Source organism: Manis pentadactyla, chromosome 4 (assembly GCF_030020395.1).
Source record: "Manis pentadactyla isolate mManPen7 chromosome 4, mManPen7.hap1, whole genome shotgun sequence".
In the NCBI taxonomy this organism is placed as follows: domain Eukaryota; kingdom Metazoa; phylum Chordata; class Mammalia; order Pholidota; family Manidae; genus Manis; species Manis pentadactyla.
The window spans coordinates 178,026,246-178,052,280 of NC_080022.1; the positions used below are offsets into that span (position 1 = coordinate 178,026,246).

General features: G+C 34.5%; 1 protein-coding gene across 6 annotated transcripts in view; it reads left to right on the forward strand.

Annotated features, from left to right (window-relative positions):
* The window catches only part of CEP112 (centrosomal protein 112), a 405,933-nt gene that overhangs the window by 40,397 nt on the left and 339,501 nt on the right, over positions 1–26,035 (forward strand). For 5 of the 6 annotated variants that reach the window (XM_057501633.1, XM_057501632.1, XM_036899724.2 and 2 more), the window contains exons 5-8: positions 5,629–5,722; positions 7,994–8,071; positions 19,145–19,192; positions 19,457–19,534. In XM_057501633.1, coding sequence (XP_057357616.1) covers positions 5,629–5,722; positions 7,994–8,071; positions 19,145–19,192; positions 19,457–19,534 — 298 coding nt within the window. The remainder of the gene's footprint in view (positions 1–5,628; positions 5,723–7,993; positions 8,072–19,144; positions 19,193–19,456; positions 19,535–26,035) is intronic. The other variant, XM_057501635.1, reaches the window with a different exon arrangement.

Consider the following 26,035-nt stretch of genomic DNA (forward strand, 5'->3'; position numbering starts at 1 on the left):
TGGGAAAGCTATGTAGCTCTGTATCTACAAAATAAATTCAATTTTTAATTAACCACATTCCCACAAAGAAGTCTACAAGCCGAGATGGCTTCTTTGGTGAATTTTATCAGGCTTTTATAGAAGAAATGATATCCTACATGAAATTTTTTCAGGAAATAAAGAGGGAATGAATGGTTCTCCACTCATCTTAAGTCAGTATTATTTTGTTTCCAAAAGAAGACAAAGACATTGCAAGAACATAAAACTACATGTTAATATTTCCTCATGAATATAGATTTAAAAATTCTTAATTAGCAAATTATATCCAGAAAATGTAAAAAGGATATTATATCTCGAATATGTGGGGTTTATTTGAGTAATATGAAATTGCTTGGCATTTGGAAATCTATGTATATCATCTTACAGTTTAAGAGAGAAAAATCTCTGATCATCCCAATAGGTGCAGAAAAAGCATTTAACAAAATGCTACAACCATCCATAATAAAAACCCTCAACATATTAGGAATGAAAGAGAACTTCTGTTTGATTTACGTTATCCATGAAAAAACAAGGCAATTATGAAAAAAAAAAGAAATAGGATTTAACATTCCTGATTTTTAGAATTAAAGCTGCATAAATGTAGGATAAATACATAGAATAGAATACAAATTCTGGAAATAGATCTTCACATATATGGTCAACTGATATTCCACAAAGATGGCAGTGGAATTAAGTGAAAAAAGGGTCTTCAATTTAAATTATTAGCTCGATGTCCACATGGGAAAATATGAAATGGGTTATAGACCCAAATGATAATGCTAAATAAAAACAATAGAACTTTTAGAAGAAATCAGAAATATATGATCTTGGGGTAGGCAAATACTTCTAAAATAGGATATAGAAAACGATGAAGAAAACTATAAACTGGACTAGCAAAATTAGATTTTTTTTGAAAGATACCATTTGGAAAATTACCTGGCAAGGCACAGAATGGGAGAAAATGATCTATATACATATATCTGACAAGGGACTTGTGTCTAGAATATGTAAAGAACTCTTACAGCTCAATAAAAAACAACCCAATTAATGTGCAAAAGACTATAGACACTACACAGAAGAAAATATATAAATGACTAATACACACAGGAAAAGATGGTCAACATCAGTCTTTATTAGGGAAATGCAAATTATAAAGCACCACTTGATGCCACGACACTCCTATTAGAATGGCTAAAATGATAACTTCTGGAAAACCAATTACATGTTGATGTGATGAAACTGAAAGTCTCATACATTGTTGATGGGGATATAAAATGGCACAACAACCACTTTGGAAAACTATTTGCCTGTAAGATACCATACACCTCTGCAATTCTATTCTTAGGTGTCTAGTCAAGAGAAATGAAAATCTATGTCCACATAAATACTTAAATGTTCATAGCAGCTTTATTTATAACAGCTAAAATGTGGAGAAAATCTAAATGTTCATCAGCATATAAATACAAAAGCTATTATGGTTCTTCCATATAATGTGGAATGCAAAAACTAATCAATAAAAAGAAATGAGCTTTTAATATATGCAATGATATAGCTGAAGGTCAAAAACATTTTCCTTAGTGAGAGAAGCCAGATGTAGAAATGTACATACTGTTTGATTCTATATCTGAGATTCTGTCAAATGCACATAGCCTGGGTTTGTACAGGGAGTAGATTGATTCCAAAGGAGCACAAGAGAACTTGTGGGTGTGATGGAAAGAGTCTGTATCTTTATTGTGGTGGCTACACAGGTATATACATTTGTCAAAACTCATCGGACTTTACAATTTAAGTGGATACAGTTTTATTGTATATAACTTACACCTCAATAAATCTAATCAAAATAATATCCAGGTATAGTTGAGGCTTTCTTGGAGTGGCTACTTCTGATCTAAAAACCTATGAACTGAAAGAGTGTGTTAGTTTGGCCACCCACCGGGCAGCCAGCACACAGTGGTGAAGAGAGACTGGAGAACTCATTCAAAAAATGAAGAAAGGGAGGCACGGCAGCTATTCTACAGCAATTCTGAAATCTAGCCAGGCATTTGTTGCCGGTTTCTTGATTAGGGTTTAGTGCAGCTTCCTCTTTTCTTTCTTTTATCATAATGAGTGATCTGTTTTTAAGAGTAGTTCTCTCAGCCTGCTTCCTGTGTGTAGGAATTTGGAGAAGCAAATACCTCTTTTCATTTTTACTCCGTTCCTTTCGAATGAAGCAAGTCTGATTCCTTAGTTTTGAGGCTGTGTCTGTGTGCTTTGTGTTTCCTAGGCATATAGCTTCTTAGAAGCGAGAGCTTTCAGAAGTGATCCCCTAACGCTGCTTTTCAGCTTCCTCTCAAGAGCAAGGAACTCCGTCCCTGCCTCTGGTTTCTAGGTGAGACTGACTTTGTTCCTCTACTTGGAGAACTTTGATTCCCTCTTACTTCTCCAGTCAGACTTCCTGCTGTCCCTAGCTTTTTCTGAAAACAGAGCTCGGCAGATCTTCAGTTTCCATCCTTTTCATGGCATTGCATTTTTTATCTAGGTAAAAGTGGAGTCATAATTTATTCTTTCAGGCTCTTCTCTGATGCAGTCTTGATTAGCATTGTCACTACTGTTTCTTTATCATTTCCCCAGTTTCTGTTTTATTTACTCCTGGAATTCATATTTTGATGTTAGAGATTTTGAATCTATCTTCCTCACCTCTTGCATTTTCATTTATTATATTCATCCCGTTTTTCTTTTGTGTTCTCAGAATATTTCTTGAGATAGTTTTCTAATTTGCTAATTTTCTTTTATGCTATATTTAATGCTCTCTTTTTCCATCATGATTTTAAAACTTGGTAAACATGTTTTTCATTTGTAGGCACATTTTTATGATCACAGATTATTCATTTCCTTTTTACATATGAAATGTCCCCCTGAATCACATTGAGAACCCAAATTAGAAGTACATTTTAGAAGTTGCCCTTTATATATATAGTAAGTTTCTTTTGCAGGAGGACATTTGATTGGTCTTCCTTTAGGTTTTTACATCTTCTGTGTCTCACTGCTTATCTCATTATCTTACAGGGACAACTCTGTTTCTCTAGTATTTGGAATTAACAAAGATGTTGAAACAATGTTTCTGGCTCCTGTTGAATATTTTAGCATTAGGAAAAGGTTAAAGGGAAATTTTGCATTTCCTATAGTTTTGCTCCCTGAAGAGGAGTAAAGAGGCATTTGCATGTCAGGGAATCTTAGAAATGTGCTGAAGATTTTCTTACTGTGTTAATTTTGGCACCTGAAATTAATTGAGTCACAGTCCCTCTTTTCTAGCTGGCACAGTACTTTTAATCATGAGCTCCCTGTAATCATGTCCCTTGTACCAATTGTAGGCTGTCTTTATGAGCACCATGACATGACTTGTTATTCTCAGTGGCAGGCACACCTGTTATCCTTCATAAAGAGGCTTATAGGGTATACTTTGCCTCCTACCTTCTGTTTCACTGTTCACCCTGACCTCCGGCCCCATCACTGTGAATTCCAGCCGTCTTTACCTATTTAGAGTTCCAGTTAATTGTAGTTCTAGCTGGAGACAGTCTCAGTGGCAGAAATGAAATTTCTTTGCCCAGTGTTCAGTGGCAGAAATGAAACTTCTGTGCCAGCCAGACTTTAGCAATGATAATGACCTGCTTTTCTTGGCTTACCTGCCTTCACCAGAGGCTGGCTTCAGTAATGCCACTGCTTTATTTGGCCCGCATTGGATCATGTTTTAGGGGCAGTATAATGAATTGAGTTCTGGACATGTTGAGTTGGAGGTAGGGCTATTCAATATGTTATTTATAAGGGAGTTGGAGGCCAAGAGACCAATTTAGGCTGGGTATGTAGATTTGGTATTCAAAGCTTTTCTTATTATTTGAGAAACTAGTTGTACATTGGATTGTCCAGGGAAAGCATGTAAAAGGGAAATAAATAAGGTTAGACACAGAACCCTGGGATCATAGCATGTATGGGGGTTGGTAGAGAAAGAAAAGCTAGTGAAGGAAATTTTTGCAGGATCAGATGAGAACCAGGAAAGATTGGTTCTATGGAGCCAATGAATGTGGCATCTTTAAAACACTGTCCCTAATGTTTTACTGAGATCACCTAGGGTAAGGACATGTTCTTGAGCAACTAGGAGATTGTTGGTGAGTTTACCTATAATACTTTCAGGATAAGTGGAAGTCATATTGTAATTGAAAAATATATGGCAGGTTAGGACATGGAACCAGTAACTAATTTTGAAATTTTATTCTGAAGGGAAAGAGATAGATTGGTACAGAGGACAGCTACAGTGCATTAAAAGGATGTGTTGTTTTATGTATGCACCCTGTGTAATAAATAGATAAATATTTCAGACCTCTTTTTTATTAATATTTTCTATGAGGAAAAATTAGTTTTAATATTTAAGCATTTTTCAATTTTTAAGTATAGTTCTTTTTATGAATGTTTAATCTGTTCTTAAAGAAGAACAGGCCGCTACCTAGTATGCTTTCTAAGGCTGCCTATCCCAATACTGAGTTTTAAATGCTTGTATCAGCTCAAGCACATTGGCTGATGAAGTTATTGCCAAAATATTACTTTGTGTTTTCTTATTTGTCTTTAAGTACTTAGGTATCTGGGATATTGACGAGGGTTATAAAATATCAATATCTCTCTTTAAAACAGCTTTTTCAGGCATTCTATATTACTTAATAACTAGTTTAAGGAATGCTTTTCTATTAGTGTTACTACCAAGAAGACATTCATTTTAATCTTTTTGAGTTACTATCCTGTCTTTTGGGAATACTTAATATGGTGCACAATTTGTGAAATCCTGATATTACTTGTGGCTGAAAGTTAGTGACTTTCATTCATTATAAAATGTTTAGTTTCCATTTCATTATGTTGAAGGAGATGTTTAGAGAATAGATATTTGTAATCATGGAACTTTCATTAAAGTAGCTTGAATAAAAATATGCAAGAGACAACAGACTAAAGTAGAATATTGAGAATGTCATTTTTATGCTATATTTTATATTGGAGAAAAGTCTTTTTGTTCACATTCATTTGGAAGCTTTAAATATTTTCCTACTTACACTGAACTTCCTACATTTTACCTGAATTAACATGGTGTATTTTTAATTTAAGACTAATTTATCTGTGGTTTCTGACATGGTTTCAAAGTAATTCAGACTTTCAGCTGCATGAAGGTTTTGTCATTTTATATATTTCAAGGCTTTAGCTTGATGTACATGAATGCAACAAAACTTGCTAACCTTTAAAAACAGTTATTTTCTTCTGAGAATGTATGCTTCATTTTCTCTCTTCTACACATGAGAAAAGGTTTATATACACGTTATTTGTCATAGTTCCATTTAAAAATAGTTTTTGTTTATAAACAAGTATGTGGCATTCAGGTGACATTTTTATTGGTTATTAAATCTAAATGAAATAAAATGTGAGACATACAAGTGGTCATTATTCATATTTCTTTTGCTTTTTTATTGAAGCATCATTGTTAATATAAACAGTCATCTCATTTTCAAAAGAAAAAAATTGGTAATCCTTGATTTGAAAGCCCCTATGTTCTCTGAATTTCCCAAATTCTGACTTGTTACTGTTTTGTTCTGTTAGTAGGGAACAGTACACTGCGAAGCTCCAAACAGGTTCACGTTCTATGAGTCCAAACTACAGAGAAGATGGACAAAATATTACCGCAAAGATTTGTGTAAGATCAGATTCTACTTTTGTTTCATTGTTTGTTGTTTTAACAGAACTCCACAAATTTTTAGTATTGTATTGTCAAAGTTCCAACAGTTACTTAAAAACAGTGAATAAAGTCTGAAGGTTTTGGTAGACATCCTCATGTCAAAGACAGTGGTGTGTTTGGTGTACTCCATAGTTCCTCCTGCTTTCTCAGTGATTCTGAGGCATCATGTTAATCAGTCTATTGCTTCTCCTGTGCATTAAAGAATAACTTTGGAAAGCTTCATTTTTTGGTTATTTCTTCCTTTTCCTTTTCATTGGGTGATTAGACACCCAGTGGTCATAAATTTAAGAGACTGAGATTAGTTTGTAGTGAAGTAGGGTATGCTGCCTTTCAGATGAAGAGGAACTGTTTATATCTTGAAATATGATTGCTTCTCTTGTGTCTAGTTGCTTATTGGTTTGAACGAGGTGCTAATGAGAACATTCCTTAAAAGCATTCCATTACAAAGCATTCCAGTTAGCTTTGTAAAGAGAAGAACTCTGCCTGCTTACTATAGTCTTTCTTGTGTAATTCTGACTTGTCTTGGGTTACATGACTTTTGGTTACAAGAAGATCATGTGTGATGCATGACTGCTTTAGCACATGCCGCTCTGAACATACCTCATTGCGTTTTCTCTAGTTGTAGTTTGGAACTTTGAAAAATATTTTAATATAAAGGGCAGCACATTTTTTATTTTTTATTTTTTTATTTTGCTATCATTAATCTACAATTACATGAAGGACATTATGTTTACTAGGCTCCCCCCTTCACCAAGTCCCCCCCACATCCCCGTTCACAGTCACTGTCCTTCAACATAGTAAGATGCTGTAAATCACTACTTGTCTTCTCTGTGTTGCACAGCCCTCCCCGTGCCCCCCAACACTATACATGCTAATTGTAATGCCCCCTTTCTTTTCTTCCTGCCCTTATCCCTCCCTTCCCACCCATCCTCCCCAGTCCCTTTCCCTTTGGTAACTGTTAGTTCATTCTTGGGTTCTGTGCTTCTGCTGCTGTTTTGTTCCTTCAGTTTTCTTTTGTTCTTATACTCCACATATGAGTGAAATCATTTGGTACTTGTCTTTCTCCGCCTGGCTTATTTCACTGAAGGGCAGCACATTTTAAGTACTTTCAGGTTTATTATCAATCATATTTACTCAAACAAGGCAGGTACATTTTCTTAAGATATAATTGTTCACAACGAGAAACATACAAGAAACTGGGTCAACAGATGAAGCAATAATGAATTTAAATATGGTATATATAATAAATTCAAAATCTTGTTCAGTAAACATGTGGAGACTCAGTAAAATATGAAATTCTTAGTGTATTTTTCATCACTTCAGATAATTTAAATGACCATAGGGGTAAGTAGATTTGTTTGTTAGTAATGAGGTTTTCTAAAAGTGTGAAAATGCTGTACCAAGATATTTAATTGCAAAGGAACTTTTTTGGCTGTGCTGTTGAATGTGCACTTTATTTTATACAGATTTACCTTTCTAAGATTTTAGAGCTTTCAGATCATTGTCCATTTCTGGGCACAGATATTAGGCTGTCCTCAGTTAATTATAGTTTTAGTCTGGTCTGATAAATGTGCAATATGATTAATTATATGGAAGGAAAAAAAAGCATGCAATTTAAATTTAAAAAAAAATAAAGAATCAACATAATTATGTTTCCATGATGTGACTCCAAACCTTATTTTTCTTTATATTCAGTGTACAAATGAGAATTAATTTAAGAACAAAGAGCTTTTTGGGCATCAACATAAATTCTCTGTTAACTAATTTTAATGAGAGTAAATAATTAATCTTTTCAAGTGTTTCCCTACTCTTCTTTAAAGCTACTGTGGTATACCACAATTAAAAGGTTTTTGTAAAATAACTTAAAGAGAAGAATCTGGATTAATTTTTAAAATATTCTTTTGAAGTTTTTTTTTTTAAATCCATTTACTGTGTGAATATATTGTGAAGGAACCTCATAGCCCTGAGCAGCTATAGTAAACAGTCATTACTTAGAACCAAGAACTCAGGGCAGCTGTAACGTGGTCCTTTCCTCTGAGGGCGATAGAGCATTACCAACAATCGCACAAACCCTCATTACTCTGAATAACATGTATTTTGTCCCATTTTCTCTCCTGTTCTCTCCTTTCCTTGTTCCTCACCCACCGCCCGCCTTCCCTTCCTCTTTTATTTCTTCCATCCTTCCTTCTTTCCTCTATGCCCTCTCCTCTTTTCTCTTTTCTATTTCAGGAAGTTCATTTGAAAAAACCTGCTATGTCTTTGGATGACAGTGACATCGAAGCTCGCCTTAATAGTTGGAATCTTGGGGTAAAAAAAAGTGTTTTATGTATGTATATTGATGTGGCAGAATCATATTGTTTTTGGGAAACATCTGAACTAATTTAATTCTATTCAGTGAATACTATTGGATATTAGACATTTATTGGTGCTGGGTTGTACTAAGAAGGACTTGGTACAGGAAAGAGAAATAACATTCCAAAGAAGCATACGGTAGTCCCTGCCCTCAATAAGCTGACTTTCTTGGTGGTGAAATAGGAAATACAGACATAAATAGTTAAGTAATAATTTAAGATATTATATGATAAATACCAAAAAGTATTAGAAGTAGAATTAGAAAGTAGAATTAGAAAGAAGAACACTGAGGGGAAGGGGAGAGGAGGGAGGACTTGGAGAAGCAAGGCCATTGGGTCAAAAAAACCTTGGGGAGGTTTCGTGGGTGAGCCGTCATCATGGACCTCGGTTCTCAGGTGCAGAGGCCGAGGAGCTTGAGCGTCCTCAGAGAGGAGGGGAGCTAGGAGTTCAGGGGGGGATCGGCCTGAGGAAACGGGTCGGGTGGAAGTGAACGGCCGCGACTGGATCTCTGGGATTTATGGAGGGGATTAGAGGGCAGTGGTTACCAGGCTGGATTGTATTGGGGCTTTGAACGCTAAACTGAGAATTTTAGATTTTAAATTGTAGGTACTAGTGAGTCCTGGAGGTTTATTTTTTCCTCCACATTCCACTTTGTAGATATACTGTTTAAATGCTTTGAGGAAATGAAAAAGGGTTTAAAACAATTTTTATCACACTCTGCTATTAAAAAATAATTTGTAATTTGAAAATCTGAACAATACTGAAAATCAGAGGAATAAAATGTTTTACAGTTGCAACACTGAGAGCCGTGTTAACATTTTGTTATATGTATCTTTCCCTCCTTTTTTTCCTGTGTATTTATAAAATTAAAATTTAAGCAAAATTGGGGTCATATTATAAATGCTAGTTTATTATGTGCTGCTTTAAATTTGATATGTTTATAATAGTTCCATAAACATGAATATTAATGGTAGCACCGATTTTCCTTTTGGATGGATATTCCATAAGTTATTTAAGCCTTCTGCTGTTTTTGGACATTTGGTTGCTCCCAGTTTGTTGCTAATAGAAGCAATACTGCAATAAAATTCCTTACAAGAATCTTTTTATACATATTTGGTTGCTTTCTTAGGTTATATTGTATCTTGACACATGCCCTCCAGAAGGTACATACCAATTCTCCAACCAGCAGTGTTCAGGCTTCATCTGTTTTTCACTTCTTCTCTGACATTAGGGATTATTATTTTTAAAAATCCTAAGATCTTCCTACTAATAAATGGTCTTTAAGGAAAGCTGTGCTTCAGGTGGCATTGTGAGGATTATACTGGATATGAGTAGACATAGAGAAAGGGAACTAGTCATTTTAGGTGTTTGTAATGAACTCCACATTAGTGTGATTTCTGTGATGGTGGAAAGGGTAGAAAGGAAAAACATTCCAAAGAGTAAAGAATGCTTAGTGGCAGCTGATTGGTGGGCTGAGCAGGAGGGTACGTGAAGGTTTGGTTCTAGGAAATGGGAATGGTGGCTCTCCGTCAGTTAACTGATTGTCAGGTGGAGGAATCCATTTTAGTGGTTTACAGTTCTATTTGAGACTGGTGGAGTTTGAAGAGATGGTGAGATTAATTGGGGAGTTCAAGGTTTGGAGCTTCCTGAGACTCAGCCGATGGAGTCACTTCACAGTTGTACTTCTACAGTGGTAGTTGCACCCAGAGACAAGGAATGCGTCTTCAGGGTTCAGAGCGGGGAGGGCGGGCTTGTGCAAGGGCCATGATTAGAAGATAGGGAAATGGAAAAGGATTTAAAGCAACGTGAATCTCCCAGTCATTTGGGGAGTATGTTAGTGAAAGAGAACAGAGAAGTAGAATTGATAACAAGAGGGGGATAGTAAGTCAAAAGAAAAACATCTTCGTGTTTGAGGGTAAAGGGCAAGTTGCCATTGGAGGGAAGGCCTGAGTTACCAGTGTGGGAGAGGAGCACAGGAGAAATGCCTGAGAAAGTCAGGTTCTTGCCGCCAGAAAGCAGAAAGCAGTATCACAGTGAAGCATCAAGTTCTGGGCTATCCTTTTAAACTCGCCTTTGCCCCTAGCCATTTGAAACTTCTGATGTACGTTTCTTAGCACATAGAGTACTTTTCACGATTATTTAACTGTTCAGAGGATTACATTTTTCATTCACATAATAAATTTAAAATAAAACATCCAAGATTTTTTGAGGTAGTGCCTTATAACTAGGCCTGCCTGGGGTTTTGCTTCACATTTTTATTGTTCAAAGAATGTACTAACAGTGTAAAATATAAAAGTCTTGCATTTTAATATATTTATAACATATGCATTAATAAGGCTGAACTGTATCTCTTGATCACAGTAGAATAATTTAAGTATCCAGTATATTAAAAAGCTTAGATTTTGCTTTGATTTTGGTTTTGTATGAGAATGTGTAATGGTCTTTTTTCTTTCTTCCTCTGAGTGATCAGTTAATAGCCAGTTAATTTTTGTGTCCTATACTAAGGATTTTTTTTTATATGCTGGCATGATTGTCAACACCTTCATTCTGATCTACTAGATATTGCAAATTTGAATTACTAGTTTTTATTAAAAATACACTTTTCCAAATACATTCTTTTTCCAAGGAGTGGAACACAATTCAAGTAGAGATTTACTTATTAAACCTAGCAATTACATTTTCCGCCTGCATTATTTTTTTCTTGCTCTTTAGCCTTTTTAACTTTCAGTTTTGGGGAAGGTTTCTTGCTTTATTAATATATATATATATATTTCATACTTTTCATAAAAATTTTTATATAATTTTTTCTTCCTATTTCCTTTTTTTCTTTTTTCTTGAGGACAGGGTGGGGGGCTTGGAGGAAGGCTCTCTCAGGCCTTCCATCCCAGTCACCCGCTCACTTTACACCCCGGCTTACCTGCTGAACGCAAAGCCTCACACCCACCAGGATCAAATGAACAGTGAGGGCTCTGAGTAGACCCCTCAGGGCAGGTCCCTGGAAGCAGGGTGTGGGATTCATGCAGGGAGAGCTCTCAGGACAGGCCATGTCAGGGGGACTAGGCTGGGCGGGGGAAGGAGCTGGATGAGGTCAGTGGGAATAAGCCTCCCCTGATCTCATGGGGAGCTCCAGAGGGCAGATAGCACCCCAGAATCAGGTTGCCCCAGCTGGAGGTCCAAGCCCATCAGAGTGCAGTGCACATCCCCGTGGAGGGCTTGAGGGCCCCTGCAAGAATGTGCCTACTCTCCCTGTAAGGACTGTTGGAAGGCTAGCTCCTACTCTGTGGCCATCCTCATTGTGGCCTGTTGAGAACCATTCTGCTCGGTCATTAGGGGCAGCTGTCACGCAAGTGCAGTTGGGATGGACTTTGAGCCACCTCAAGTTGCCCACCCGCAAAATTGTGAACTAAATAAAATAGTTTGCTTTGAAGCCGTGAAGGTTTAGGCTGATCTGCTATGCAGCACAATGCTAATTGATTTAATAGAAAGAGCAAAATCATTTTCTAGAGTGATTATGTCATTGCATCCTCATCAGCAGTGTACGCCAGTTCCTTTTCCTCTGTTTGCTCTTCAGTATTTGGTATTGTCAGTTAAGTTTTGTTTTTAATAAAAACATTTAGCCTTTCTTGAGAGTGGTGGTTAGTAACACTGCACTGCGTGTGGTTTTAACATGTATTTTCTTGATGGTTAATATTTAAATACCTTTTAATTGACAGTGTGGATAGTCTCTGATAGAGTGAAGTGCCTGCTTAAAGCTTTGCAAATTTTGTTATTGATATGTAAGAGTTTTGTGCCTATTCTGGGCAGGAGACCTTTTGGACTACTGTATTATAAATATTTTCTACCACTTTGTTGCTTTTACTCATTCTCTTATGGGTGTCTTTGATGAACAGAAATGTATAATTTTAATGCAATTCATTTGATCATTTTTTCACATCATAGTTCATGCTATTTTGTGTCCTGTTTAAGATTTTTGACTATCTTCAGGTCTTGAAGATGTTCTCTACTTTATTCTAGGAGCTCTGTTGTCTTACTTTTTGTATTTGGGTCTACATACCATCTGGAGGTAATTTTGATATATGTTATAAGGTAGGGAGTTAAGATTTGTTTTTGTCACTTATACATATCCAGGGGACACTCCCATTTATTGAAAAGACTGTTCTTTTCCTGCTGCACTGCAGTAAATGCAGGTGACAGTACATGTTTGCTTCCATTCTGTTTCTTTGGCTTATTTTGCTTTTTCTTTGCCAGTGGACTGTGTCTTTTTATCTGTATTTTGTGTTCTTTAAATGTTTGATGAAATGTTGAGTAAACCAGTTAATGAACGTCCATTTGTAGTAGGATTTCTGTGGAAAAACATTTTTCAAATTCCATTATATTAACTTAAAAATACTATTTTTGAGAATAATTGGTTTGACACTGGGGACAGAATTTATTTTGTTCCATAGAGTTTCAGCAGTTCTGACTGATGCTATGACTTAAAAACATTTAGTTTAGTTGTGTTGCTTGATAACATCCTTTCCTCTAAGACAGCTAAAATTAAGAGATAAAATGTCTTTCCATTTTCTGTAACCATAGAACATCTCCATTTGATCAACATTAGTGTATAATGGGGAATTTGGTCAGTTTGACGAAGTCCTGAATAATTTAAAGAAACATACTGACAGAAACCTCTGTAAACAACCAAACAAAATTGCTTAAAAACTAAACAAAATAAAATGTCAAAAGCCAGTTTTCGTTAGGAAACATTCAGATATCTTTATTTACATCTACTTTAAATTATTATGTATTTTATTACTGTGATTATCTATTTGCTTCTTAAGCAAGAAATGTTCTGTCTTGTGATTTATTCATGCTATTGGAACTTAATTATTTTGGGCTTTGTTTTCTGTACAGTATTTTGGTAGACTTTAATGTTTCGCATAAGTCCTTTTATCTTCCATTTTGGACATTCTTTATTGTGGTATTCTTTCCTGATGTATTATGAGAGAACAAGAAGTTTTCTAAAAGAGCATGAAAAAAGTAAATGTGAAGCCTGTTTACAGATTGCTTCAAGTCCATGTTACTTGTGGATTACAAAGTGGGAACATTTAACTTCAAAGCACATCTGGCTGCTGTTACAAAATCAGAAAATAGATGGCTTATTTCCCCCAAATAGACTCAAGAACATGCTTTACTATGAATAATTCTCATTACATATTAAAACTGGTTATTGTAAATGAATAACAACAGAAGATTTATACTTGTTTACAGTGTTCATGGCTGCTTTTGAATATTTGAATACTCTAAAAATTTTTTTTTTTGGTCAACTTGAGAAAGGTAGTTTATGATAACAGAATGTGTCCTTCTGTATTTAATGCCTGTTAAAGAGGAAGAGGATGAAATAAGAGTTACTTCTGCATAGTTGAAAGGCTACATTGTAATTAGCTAAACCAATATTTTGTACTCTGCTTATAAATGTAGAGCTGGGTAAAAATAAGTCACAGATGGTTTTCTTGGCTTTTGGTTTTAAATTTTAAGCTTAATTAGAGCTTGAGCATCTTTGAGAATTCCTTGTTTCCCTCTTCTTTTATTTTTCCCCTTATGTTTAATTCTGCTTCGTGAATTAGAGTTTTGTATATTTTCAGATTTGTGTGTGTCTTTGAAGAAGTTACTTTATATTCCTGCTTTCTCCAATCCAAAAATAGAGAATGGTTACTTATTTTTCATATATATACCTTCAGACAATAAATATTTATTGAGTGCACTTTGCTGCCTGCTGGAAATTAGCAACCCATTTTCCGAAAACCTGTGTGTGTGTATATATAGTAGTACAGTGTTATTTACTAAAGAATATGCCTTTTTGTCTGGTATGATATTTATGTGGATTTTATTATCTTTACTTAATAAATGTTTTCCCAAAGTAAATATACTAATTCATACACTCCTAGTGGTGTTCCACATCTGGAACACTTTTATTGCCAATTTTTTAATGTATACCAATCTGGTGGCTGTAAAATACCATCTCATTGTGGTATTATTTTACATTTTTCATATTTCTAACAGATTGAGCATATTTTTATATGTTTATTAGTCATTCACATTCCTCATCGGTGAAATGTGTCTCAGGTTTTTCTCATTTTTTTTCTAGAATGGGTTGTTATTCTTTCATTTATTGATTTTTAAAGACCTTTACACATTTTGGAGACAAAGCATTTGTGCAGATATCTCCTAGTTTATGGCTTGTCTTTTCACTTTATTTGTGGTATCTTTTTTGGAGAGAAATTCAAGTGGTCACAATTATTAATTTCTTTTTTTATGCTTTATTTGTTTCTTATTTAAGAAATACTCTCTAGTTGGAGGCCATTCTTCTAAGTTGTCTTCTGAAAGTTTTTATAGTTCTGCTTTTAACTAAAAGTATTTAATCCATTGAGAATTTGTTATATATGATGTGAGGATGGGATCTGATTTTATTTTCCTTCTACTTATTGAATATGTCCTTATCTTCTCAATCATTTGCAATACTAGAACTTTCATGAATTGTATTTGCATATATAGCTGAGTTTCTGGTACTTTCTAGTTGGTTCCATTGACTTATCTTCATTATTGTAGTTCTATTATGCCGTTGTAAATCACCCAACCTTGATTTTTTTCTTCAGGCATGTCTTGGCTGTTCTTGCCCTTTATTTATATACATCTTATAATGAGCTTATTAAGTTTTCCAAAAGCCCTGTTGAGACTTTTGTTTGGGTAACTTTAGTCACTAGATCAAGTTAAGAAGAGTAACATTTTTACAATATTCAGACTATCCAAAAACATGGTTTCACTTTCTATTTCAGTCTTAATATCCTTCACAAAAGCTTAATTATTTTCTCCATAAAGGGCTTATATATTTTTTCTTAGATGTACTTTTAAAATACATAACTTTACAATTATATATTGTTTTATGGCTATAAATATCTTTGTAAAATCATCTTTTTCCTAGATGAGTTTTGGTAACTTACAGAAATGCAGCTGACTTTTTTACATGTTGATTTGGCATCTGGCAACTTTGCCAAGCAGGTTCTTAATTGAATTTGATCAGCTCCCATTTAACATCTATTTTTTATTTTATTTGTGGTGTTCTTTATGAAGTCACAGAAATTATTTAAAAATTACACTTGAATACATATTATCCTAGTGGTGGTGGAACAGGAGTATCATCAAATATTGACCTTCTCAAAAGGAGGACTTTGTTACTGTTTTCTTCTATTTCATGGCTTTTTAAAGAATGATTCCTACTGCTGACAAGTTTTGATTTTTGTTTCCTGTTTCTTATAGTAAGCTTTTATGGATGTCGAATTTTTTTTTCCTGCTCATGATTATTTATGTTAGATTTTTCTAAACAAGCAATATTAGGCAGTGATCAGATGGGAGGGGTGGTTGGGTAGCTTACTTTATTTCTTAGCTCAGGAAGGCCCTCTTCTGTTCCCTGAAGTTGGTTTTCTCTAATAAGTGGTGCTTTCTATGGGTGTCATTTTGGCCTGTCGTCTTTGCTTCTGTCTTGTTTCTGTAGGGCCCTTTCTTCAGCTCCATTTCTCTTTCTCTTTATCGCAGACAACCTTCCTTCCAAATCGACTTTCTGTACTGCAGAAGTGGTTCCTTCCTAGGCCGCCTTCTCTGGTTCTTCACACTTCCCATGCCATTCTTTTGACTCCCTTCCTCTCTCTCCAGCACTCTGATCCATAGGTTTTTTTTTAATGACCCACTTAAGGTAGGCCAGTCTCCTTCCACAGGTCAGTATTTGATGGCATGTACGTTCTACCCCCACTAAGACTCCGAGGCACTTCCTATTTTCTCATGCTGTTACCCTGGTTTGGCTCAGGGTCTCATTCTGCTTTGTTTTAGACCTTTCTTTGGCTACTTACATGTAAATCAAGGGCCTTAGTAATCTCTTTCTCCTTGTTAAGATTTAGGCATGAGTGGTGGGTATTCTTTTTTTTGAATTTTATTTTGATATCGTTAATGTACAATTACTTGAACATTATGGTTACTAGACTCCCCCTATTGTCAAATCCCCCCACATACCCCATTACAGTCACTGTCCATCAGTGTAGTAAGAGGCTATAGAATCACTACTTGTCTTCTCTGTGTTATAGTGCCTTTCCCGTGTCCCCCCCCCACACATCATGTGTGCTAATCATAATGCCCCTTTTCCCCCTTATCCCTCCCTTCCCACCCATCCTCCCCAGTCCCTTTCCCTTTGGTAACTGTTAGTCCATTCCTGGGTTCTGTGAGTCTGCTGCTGTTTTGTTCCTTAGTTTTTTCTTTGTTGTTATACTCCACAGATGAGTGAAACCATTTGATACTTGTCTTTCCCTGTCTGGCTTATTTCACTGAGTGTAATACCCTCTAGCTCCATCCATGTTGTTGCAAATGGTAGGATTTGTTTTCTTCTTATGGCTGAATAATATTCCATTGTGTATATGTACCACATCTTCTTTATCCATTCATCTACTGATGGACATTTAGGTTGCTTCCATTTCTTGGCTATTGTAAATAGTGCTGCTATAAACATAGGGGTGCATCTGTCTTTTTCAAACTGGAGTGCTGCATTCTTAGGGTAAATTCCTAGAAGTGGAATTCCTGGGTCAAATGGTATTTCTATTTTGAGCATTTTTAGGAACCTCCATACTGCTTTCCACAATGGTTGAACTAGTTTACATTCCCACCAGCAGTGTAGGAGGGTTCCCCTTTCTCCACATCCTTGCCAACATTTGTTGTTGCTTGTCTTTTGGATGTTGGCCATCCTAACTGGTGGGAGGTGACATCTCATTGTAGTTTTAATTTGCATTTCTCTGATGATTAGCGATGTGGAGCATCTTTTCATGTGTCTGTTGGCCATCTGAATTTCTTCTTTGGAGAAGTGTCTATTCAGCTCCTCTGCCTATATTTTAATTGGTTTATTTGCTTTTTGTTTGTTGAGGTGCATGAGCTCTTTCTATAATTTGGATGTCAACCCCTTATCAGATATGTCATGTATGAATATATTCTCACATACTGTAGGATGTCTTTTTGTTCTACTGATGGTATCCTTTTCTGTACAGAAGCTTTTTAGTTTGATATAGTCCCAATTGTTTATTTTTGCTTTTGTTTCCCTTGCCTGGGGAGATATGTTCATGAAGAAGTTGCTCATGTTTATGTCCAAGAGATTTTTGCCCATATTTTTTTCTGAGAGTTTTATGGTTTCATGACTTATATTCAAGTCTTGAGTGGTGGGTATTTTTATATGTTCTCTCTCTTTTTTTTCTATCTGTGTGGGTGTGTGGAGGTGGGGAGAGAAATATAAGTTCAGACAGTTGTTCTTACTTTATGGGAACCAGCCTCCCTGTGAAAGAAAAATTATTTTGTAAATTTTCCCAAATATAGGTGCTAAAATAGTTACTTTTCAGGTCCTATCTGTTGCTATAGAGGCTTTTATGTTTTTAAACTTAAGTAAGTTCTATTTTTAGTTGCATTGCCTCTTTATTCTTTAATTAATTGATTCTTTTTTCATTCTTTATTGTCAAATTGACTATGGGTTGTTTATTTTCCATGATTATGAGGTATAATAAATCACTTGAGCTTTTTGAAAATACAGTGGGACTTTGAAGGTGGATCCCAGTAACATGTATTGGGAAAAGTTTTTCAGTTGATGCTAATGGTGTATATACTTAAGGGTTAATAACCACTATCCTAGATTGAAGTTGTGGTGAGTGTTACATTTATACTTTTGTACATTTTGAGATTATCCATGTAGTAAATTGTGAGTTTATGATGTCAAGACATTAGAATTTCATGACAATGATTTTTAATAATCACTTCATTTGTGAATGAAATAGTTGGGATATCAGTGTTTCAAATTTATAATGTAGCATTTCCAACAAATATTTCATTGAAAGCCTACTACATTGTGCTAGGCACCAGCAATACAAAATTGAGAAGTCATCATCCTTGCCCTCATTGTGCTTAGATACAGATGTGGAGACATGTTGATAAATACTTAAAATATAAGAGCCGTCAGAGACACGTAGACTACTTTAGGAGCTGGTAAGAGAGTAGGATCAGATATGGTTTGCCCCTTCCTTCCTTCCTTCCTTCCTTCCTTCCTTCCTTCCTGCCTGCCTTCCTGCCTTCCTCCCTCCCTCCCTCTCTTTGTCCCTCCTTTTCTTCCTCTCTTTCTTCCTTCCTTCTTTGCTGGACCCTGTCGTAGATGCTAGACATAGATGGGTTGCAAGACAGTCATGGTCTTTTCAGAGTCCACACTCTTCTGCAGAAGATAGATGTTAACTTATAAAAGGGAAGAAACCGCCAGGGTACTACCAGAGTAGTAGAAACTTAACTAAATTTCTTGGGGGAGATGATTCCTGAACTGAGAGTCTTGAACAAGTTAACCACACGAAGAAGTTGGGAGAGTGATTTCATAGGTTGCAAAAACTCAGATATGGGACACTGTAGTGCTTTCAAAGTAAAACCAGTTGTTTGCCGTGTTTGGAATACAGGATCTGTTGGGGGATAGATGATCCTCAAAGACCAATATAGAAGGAGTCCCAAAGAAATTTTGTGTCTAGTTGCTATTATGGAGGTAAATTTAAGGATTCATACACCAAATCTGCCTGGAAGTGCAGTAGTTAAATTGAGACTTGAAAGATGAATAGGTGCATGCTTAAGGAGATGGAGGGGTAGACAGAGTGATGTCTAGAGGTGGAGAGACAAGAGATCTGTCACGTTCTGGTAGTAGAAGTCATTCAGGGTTCTGGGAGGATAAAATGTGAGGTGAAGAGTAACAGAGATGAGGCTGGGCAGCTAGGCTGTGAGAGGACCGTGAAGGTGCATTTGTGTCTGCAAAGGAGTTTGTTTTATTTTTTATTAGCAAGCCACTAAAAATGTATTAGGCAATACCATTTCTAAGAAAATGCTAACTATTAAGAAATATAGGAAATGTTTTCATATGGCAGCTTACATATATATTTTGTCAAATAATAATTAAAACTCAAAAATTAATAAGTCCTTATTTTATTTTTGAATCTTCAGATAGAAAATCCTCGGTACCTGAGACAGAAACCTATCCCAGTTTCTCTGGTAGGTGAGAATTCCCCGGACTTTTCCTATGGGCAGATATTTTAAATAAAATAATCGTTAAGTTATTTACAGAGAATAACACAGGGCCACATTATGAAGCATAATAGTCGTATTAATCCTATCACATGAAAGTGAATAAATCACTTTTTTTCTTCCAATGTTGGTATTATTTTGGCATGAACTTCAGGCAGTTTAGAATTTACTTTTGGCTTAAGGATACACCAGGTTTGAAAAAGTATTGAATCACTCTTACTCTTTCAACAGATGACTCCCAAATTCAACCTGAGAAAATCCTGCAGTCTCCGTGATGATCATTTACTCTCCCGATTGCACGAAAAAGAGGTAGGATCGAGATGTTTCTGATGTAACTGATTATTAACACACCTTTTGTATTTTGTTTGAGTTTTAAGGTCCTATTTAGAGTAGGGATGCATGATAAGAAGTGGTTGACTTTGGTACAAATTTAAAATAATGTTACAAGGTAGCAGGGTTTGTCTATTTTTAAATGCCCATCTCCCATTTTTTGTCCTAGCTGGGGGTGTCCTGAGGGCTCTCTCCTGCCTTATCAATTTCTGGTTATTAGGGGGCTAAGGAAAATGGTAGTTTTTAGAACCAGTGTCTTTGATCTCGGTGAATCCCTCCATCCTGTGTTTATCTCATCTTACTGGTAATATTTTGTGTTTCACTATTCTTCCTATTTCCACTATTTAAATTGGTCTGTTAAGTTAAGCTGCACTATAGCTGATATGTGATCTAATATACTATCTTTCTTGGTCATTAGAAAATAGAATTATTAAAGAGGCAATATTGTTTATTGGTTAAAAGCATAGGCTATAGAGTCAAGAATACCTGGATTTAAGTCCTACTTTTTAGCTGTGTGCAGATGGGCAGATGCTTAGTCTGAGTCTCAGTTTCCTTATCTAGCCTGGGCGATAGCTGCCTTATAGGGTTAGTGTGAAGGTTTTGTAGTCTGTTAAGTACAAATACACTTCATACATGGTAGTCATTAAACAAAAGCTAAATTCCTTTGTTATTTTCTTTTTAAAAATTTTCTTCTGGGATATTTAAAAATTATTATTATCTTTATTTTTGTTCATGACACCAGTGAAACAATTTTGGTCATCTGTGTCATGTGATGGAAGCCTGTTAGATTAGGAGCCTGTCTATGACCTAGAGAAGTCAAGAATATTAGGTTAGTTTTGGTTTAAAGAGGCTATTGATTTCACAAGGTTGTTGCCAAAATCAAATGTGAATAATGAACATGTATGTAACTTGTAAAGTACAGTGTACTATTTAAGTGTGCAAATGTGAAAAATTTTATTGTATTTAGATGTCTCTAATATGTATATTTAAATAATTGTATCTGTCATTTATTTTATTTTAATGAGGATGCTTCTAAAAATTTCTGAAATTTAATTTCAGGTTGGTTATTTCCAACATGATAGAGTTTTCTTTCCACCATATTTATAAAATGTCATGAAAGACATTGATTTTTTTTCATGGATACTCAAAACAAATCATGAGCATATAACTGTAATTTTTTTTAATAATAGAAGAGGAAGGGCTTTTTTTTTTTACATTCCATTTGGTAGAATTATTGCTGCTGCTCGCAGTTATATTCTGTCATTTCATAGCTCCAATTTGAGGCCTGAGGGCTTTTTTCTTGCTGCAATCCTTGTGTTTAAAAAAGACTGGTAAAAAAGAAATTACATGTTAAAAAGCCCTTTTGAGGGTAATGCTTCTTATATTCAAATGTACCTTCTTTTGAGTCCTTGTTTTGAATTTCTTTCTTTTTAAATACTGTCTATAATTGTTTTTGCAAGTCATTCAAAGTCATTCCCAACCATTTTTCCTTTTCCTTTTATTTTGTACTAATTCTTACTGTTGAGGCTGTTTTACCATAGAAAAATAAAACAATTGAAAGGAAATAGTGGCTTTTTGAAATTTTTTTGGTCTTTCATGAAATAATATCTTTATTCTTTATGATGTCATCTTGGTTGAGGGGTAAACATACCAGTGCTTCTCACATATGCGTTGAAAGAAAAAAACATTCAGAGCTATCATGTATTACATCAGAGATTCATTTTTAAACATGTGTGGCTTTATTTATTTCCACACCCTTATGTTTTTGTTTTCTTTTTAGCATACTGTAAAAATATTTTTGGCATCATTGAGAAGTTTGCATCTAAACACCAACTAGCTCCATATCTTAAAATATATCCAGTGTATATTTTAACTAAAATAACACTTTGTTCAATTATATAGTCCTTTCTATTTTTGATGGTATATTTTTATGTTTTTCTCCTCCTAAAGTACTTAAAAGTATATGCTGAGTTGTCCAATGTGAGAACTATCTTAGTTTCATCTTTTAAAATAGTATTTGTGAGTATAAAATAAATTATGGATTTTTATTGAAGAAATGTTCGAAAATGTAGACATATGTAAAGAAGGAAATAAAATCACCTATAAAATTAACACATAGAACTAAAAACACTGGTAAAAATCATTACATTGCCTTTTAGTTTTTTCTTTGTGTACCCTAAAAACACAGTTTGCCTTAGAAAATTGAGATATCACAATATTGCTTTGTATACTTTGGAAGATTTTTTTGGGTGCTGTAAACTATTATTCCTAAGCATCTATTTTTAATGGCTATGTTATATTTCATAGTATGGAAGTATCCCTAGTTAATTTAACTCATTTATCCCGATTGTTGGATATTCAGATTGTATATGCTTTTCACTAATATAAATAATTTGGAGAATAATATTTTTATATTTCTATTTTTATATTTATCTCTAAATACTTCTTTGGGGTAATGATTTATATCTTACATAATAAAATTAACATGATGAATTTTTTATACATTTAGCACCATAAACAATTTAACATCTAGAGTAAAAATTAATAATTGGAAGCCTATTGGAAATTGTATGTTGATGGTGCTATAACATACAAGTAAGGAATTTATTATGTGCAAAAATGCGAATGAAAATAAAAGGCAAAGGTAATCAGGAGCCATTTGTAGGTAGAGGAAAGTAGCAATTTATAGATCAACTTTGTAAATATAAAAGTAGTAACTATATTTTTAATATAGAACAAGTATTTTTCTTAAAATTTTTTGCTATTTCAGGACACATTTTCAAACTTAAAATGGAAAATGCCAGTCATATTGCTTTATTATTTTTTCTTTTTCCAGAGATGTCTTTCCAAGTTGCATTTTTTCCTAATTTTAAATGCATCGTTGTTTTGAGATGCATAGTTATCCTTTAGGAGGATAATTTTATGTCTACTTGCATATGTCACTTTCATTAAATATTTACTTGTGATAAAACCTATCCATGCTGAAGTTACTCTACAAGAAGATATGTCAAAGAAATAATCAATCTTCCCAGGTTTTCTTCTGCCTGCTACTTCTATAGCTTTTCTTCTTCCTACCTAATTACAACCTTTAAATAGAACTCGTGCCACATGTCGAATTTACCGAGTATCATAATTCTTCCAAGTGGTAAAGACACCTCAAGACAAATGCTGGGCATAGAAGCCACAGGGCATAAATATGCAAAGAAGTAAAAAGCTAACCATTTCAAACAATAAGGCTTCTCTCTCACTTACCAACTTAACATTTCCCTGTATGGCCCCGGAAGATGACTGGTTAGCCAGAGATGGGTAAGATTCCTCAAGGGAGGAACAACCTAAGACAGGCACAGTCGCAGGGGGCCATCAGGTGAGAAAATGGGGATCAGCAGAGGTGAGGCTTAGAACCTCCCCCCTCATGTTCTGAGAGAAATCTTCTGTATACATGGATGTTTTATTGCCCTTGTCTAGCTCGGATTAACACATAGTCTACAGGCACACACCTGATCATCTACATTTGCTCTCTTACAACACTAAACTCTGTTTTCTACCTTTATCTCGTATCTACCTACCACTTCAGCATTTTATTAAAAATAATAATAATAAAGAGAGAAATGTGGTATCCACACATAAATCAAGTTTAAAAATCAAATGAATATTCAAATTTGAACTGACTGTTTATAGTTCATAATGCATGAACAAAACTGAAAGCTTCTGTGATGACTGCCCTTGTAATGTTCACCATGTAACTTATTCACTATGTAAGAATTTGTACTCCATGTAAGAACTTGTTCATTATGCAGCAGAAGATTGGAGACTGACGAAAATTAGGCTTGGGGTGGATTAATGATTGTGCATTGAGTATTGACCCCCCTATACAGAATTTTATTGTTGTTAACAACCATTTGATCAATAAATATGAGAGATGCCCTCAAAAAAAAAAAAAAAACATTTACTTGTGAGAAGGAGGATAAGTATTTTTCTGTTTTGAAATTTAATAGAGCCTTGCGTGACCATGTAAGACAATTCTGATGTGTCTTGTGCATGTTCTCATCTAAGAACACTTTTTTTTGTTGCTGGGTGGTTTTAAAAATAATAAATAACATTGTTTAAAGTGAGTTCGTTTATTTTAAAATAAGATATTAAATATTTAATCTTCATTTTCTCAATGTCTAATCTTCATTTTTAATAATTGCTAAAAATTTAGTGTGTATTCTCTAACATTTTCTAGGAATCTCATTTTTTTATGCAAATGAGATCATACACAATACACTATTTTGCTTTTTTAACTTAAATATATATTCTTTTGATGATTTCTCTAAATCAGAAATATAGCTTCATCCTTTTAAACAGTTGCATCATATTTTATGTACTGATGTACCACATTTTGTTAATACTGTTTCCTGTTGAGGGTTGTAGGTTATATAGAGTATTTTTCTATAACAAACCGTGTTTCAAGAACATCTCTGTGTATATCTTTGTGTATTATATGTTTATTCTTATATGATAAATTCTGTGAATGGAATTGCACATTCACAGGGTTGCGCATTTAAATTTTTGATTGACATTGACAGATTGCCCTAAGATAAGGTTATGTCTGTCTAGGGCTGCAGAGTGGGAGAAAATGGAGAATGATGGTAATGGATATGAGTTCTTTTTTGAAGTGATAAAATGTTCTAAAATTAGTTAGTGGAGATGGTCACATAATTCTCTGATACATTAAAAAGTCCATGGAATTGTATACTTTAAATAGGTGAGTACTATGGTATGTGAATTATACATATCTCAAAAATGTTATTAAAAAAAGGTTAAGTCTATTTATACTTGCACCAATAAACAGTGTATGAGAATGCTTTCCCATTTCATCAACACTCAATTATAAACATTTTTATCTGTGAGGTGAAAAATGGATCTTCTTTTGTTATAAGAAGGGGCATATTTTTTATCTGTTGATTGTCTTTTCAATTTCACTTTTGTGAACTGTCTTTTCTTAATAGTTTTCCACATTTTCATTGAATTGTTTGTCTTCATTTTGATTCCTAAGAACAGTTTATTTGTTAAAGAATTCCAGTTTTTGTTGTATATCTTGCAAATATTTTTCTCTGTATGTCTTCTGATTTATTTCTGGTGTTTTTTAATATATAGAAGTCTTCTTTTAAATAGTTAAATCTATCAGTCTTTTCCCTATGGCTTCTGATTTTTGTACCATAATTAGAAAAGCTTCCTATTCTAATAGGAAAAAAATTAACTCATATTTTTGTCTCTTCTTTTTATATTTAAAACTAAGATCCATTTCAGAGATTTTTGTTGTGAGTAGGGATGATAATCGAGGTTAGTCAGTTCTTAACGTTAAAAAAATTTAGGAGGTTGAAGTGCTTAAGTTAAAGAATGCAGTAAGCATGGAGGAAATTGAATGACATGAGATTTTACACAGATTGCAGAGTATCTTGTATCATGAAGCATTTAATAAAGAATCCAGTTCTGCTGAAATTTTAGAGAATCCTAAATACTTTATTAGCTTTTAGAAATCAAACTTCTATTTTAAATTTATAATTGTATGGAAAACACAACAGATGTTAAATGAGTAATATTTGCAGTGTTATTTTATTACAGTTCAAGAGTTGTAATAGTTTTCTTTTGGTAGTTAAAAATATACCTTTGAATTATTTTAGGATGTTCTGTTAAATTTTCAGTTAATTTTGGGCATTATGGAAAAACATATGTTCAGTGACAGTGGTCCTTTATTTTAACTTCAGCCAATTATGCACAGACACACTTGGACTTGTTTGCCTTTGTAATTGCTAACACATTTCCTGTGATATCCACATCACAGCACTGTGTGACAGTGAGCACCATCAAGCAGTGGGTTTTTTTTAGTATTCTTAAAAAAGATTTCTGACACAGATTAAGTCATTTGGAAAACCTTTGTCACTGAAAATGAAAGAAGAGACAACACAAGGAGAGATCAATTTTCAGAGCAACCAGCAGTTTTCAGAGAACAGATGGTAGAAATTGCTCTTTTTGTGAAGTAAAACAGAAAATTTCCTTTGAGCTTTTCCTCTACCCATACTGAATGTTCCCACCTAAGGAGGATGTTGGTTCCTTCTTATGTATAAGGCATTTTTTCCTTTTGTGTGCCTGCTAGTTAAATGTAGAATTTATATAAATCTAAGATAATGAAATCCACATCACTGACAGAGTAAGTGAGAGAATTGGTATTTTGTAATGTTTCCTCTGAATATAGCATTCAGATACAGTCTACAAAATATAATAAGTAATTATATGAAGGAGTACCATTGTAAACAATGCCCAGGCAAGGACTGGATCTTTGCCCACATCCCAGAAGCCTGCTGTCCAGCTCTTCCCAATCCTGTTCTCTTCCATCTTCCCGAGAAGTGACTACTCTCCGAGTTTTTCAGATGATAATTTCCCTCCTTTGTTTTTAAAGTTGATTGTCTGAATCTTTAAATATGCAAATATTTTCAT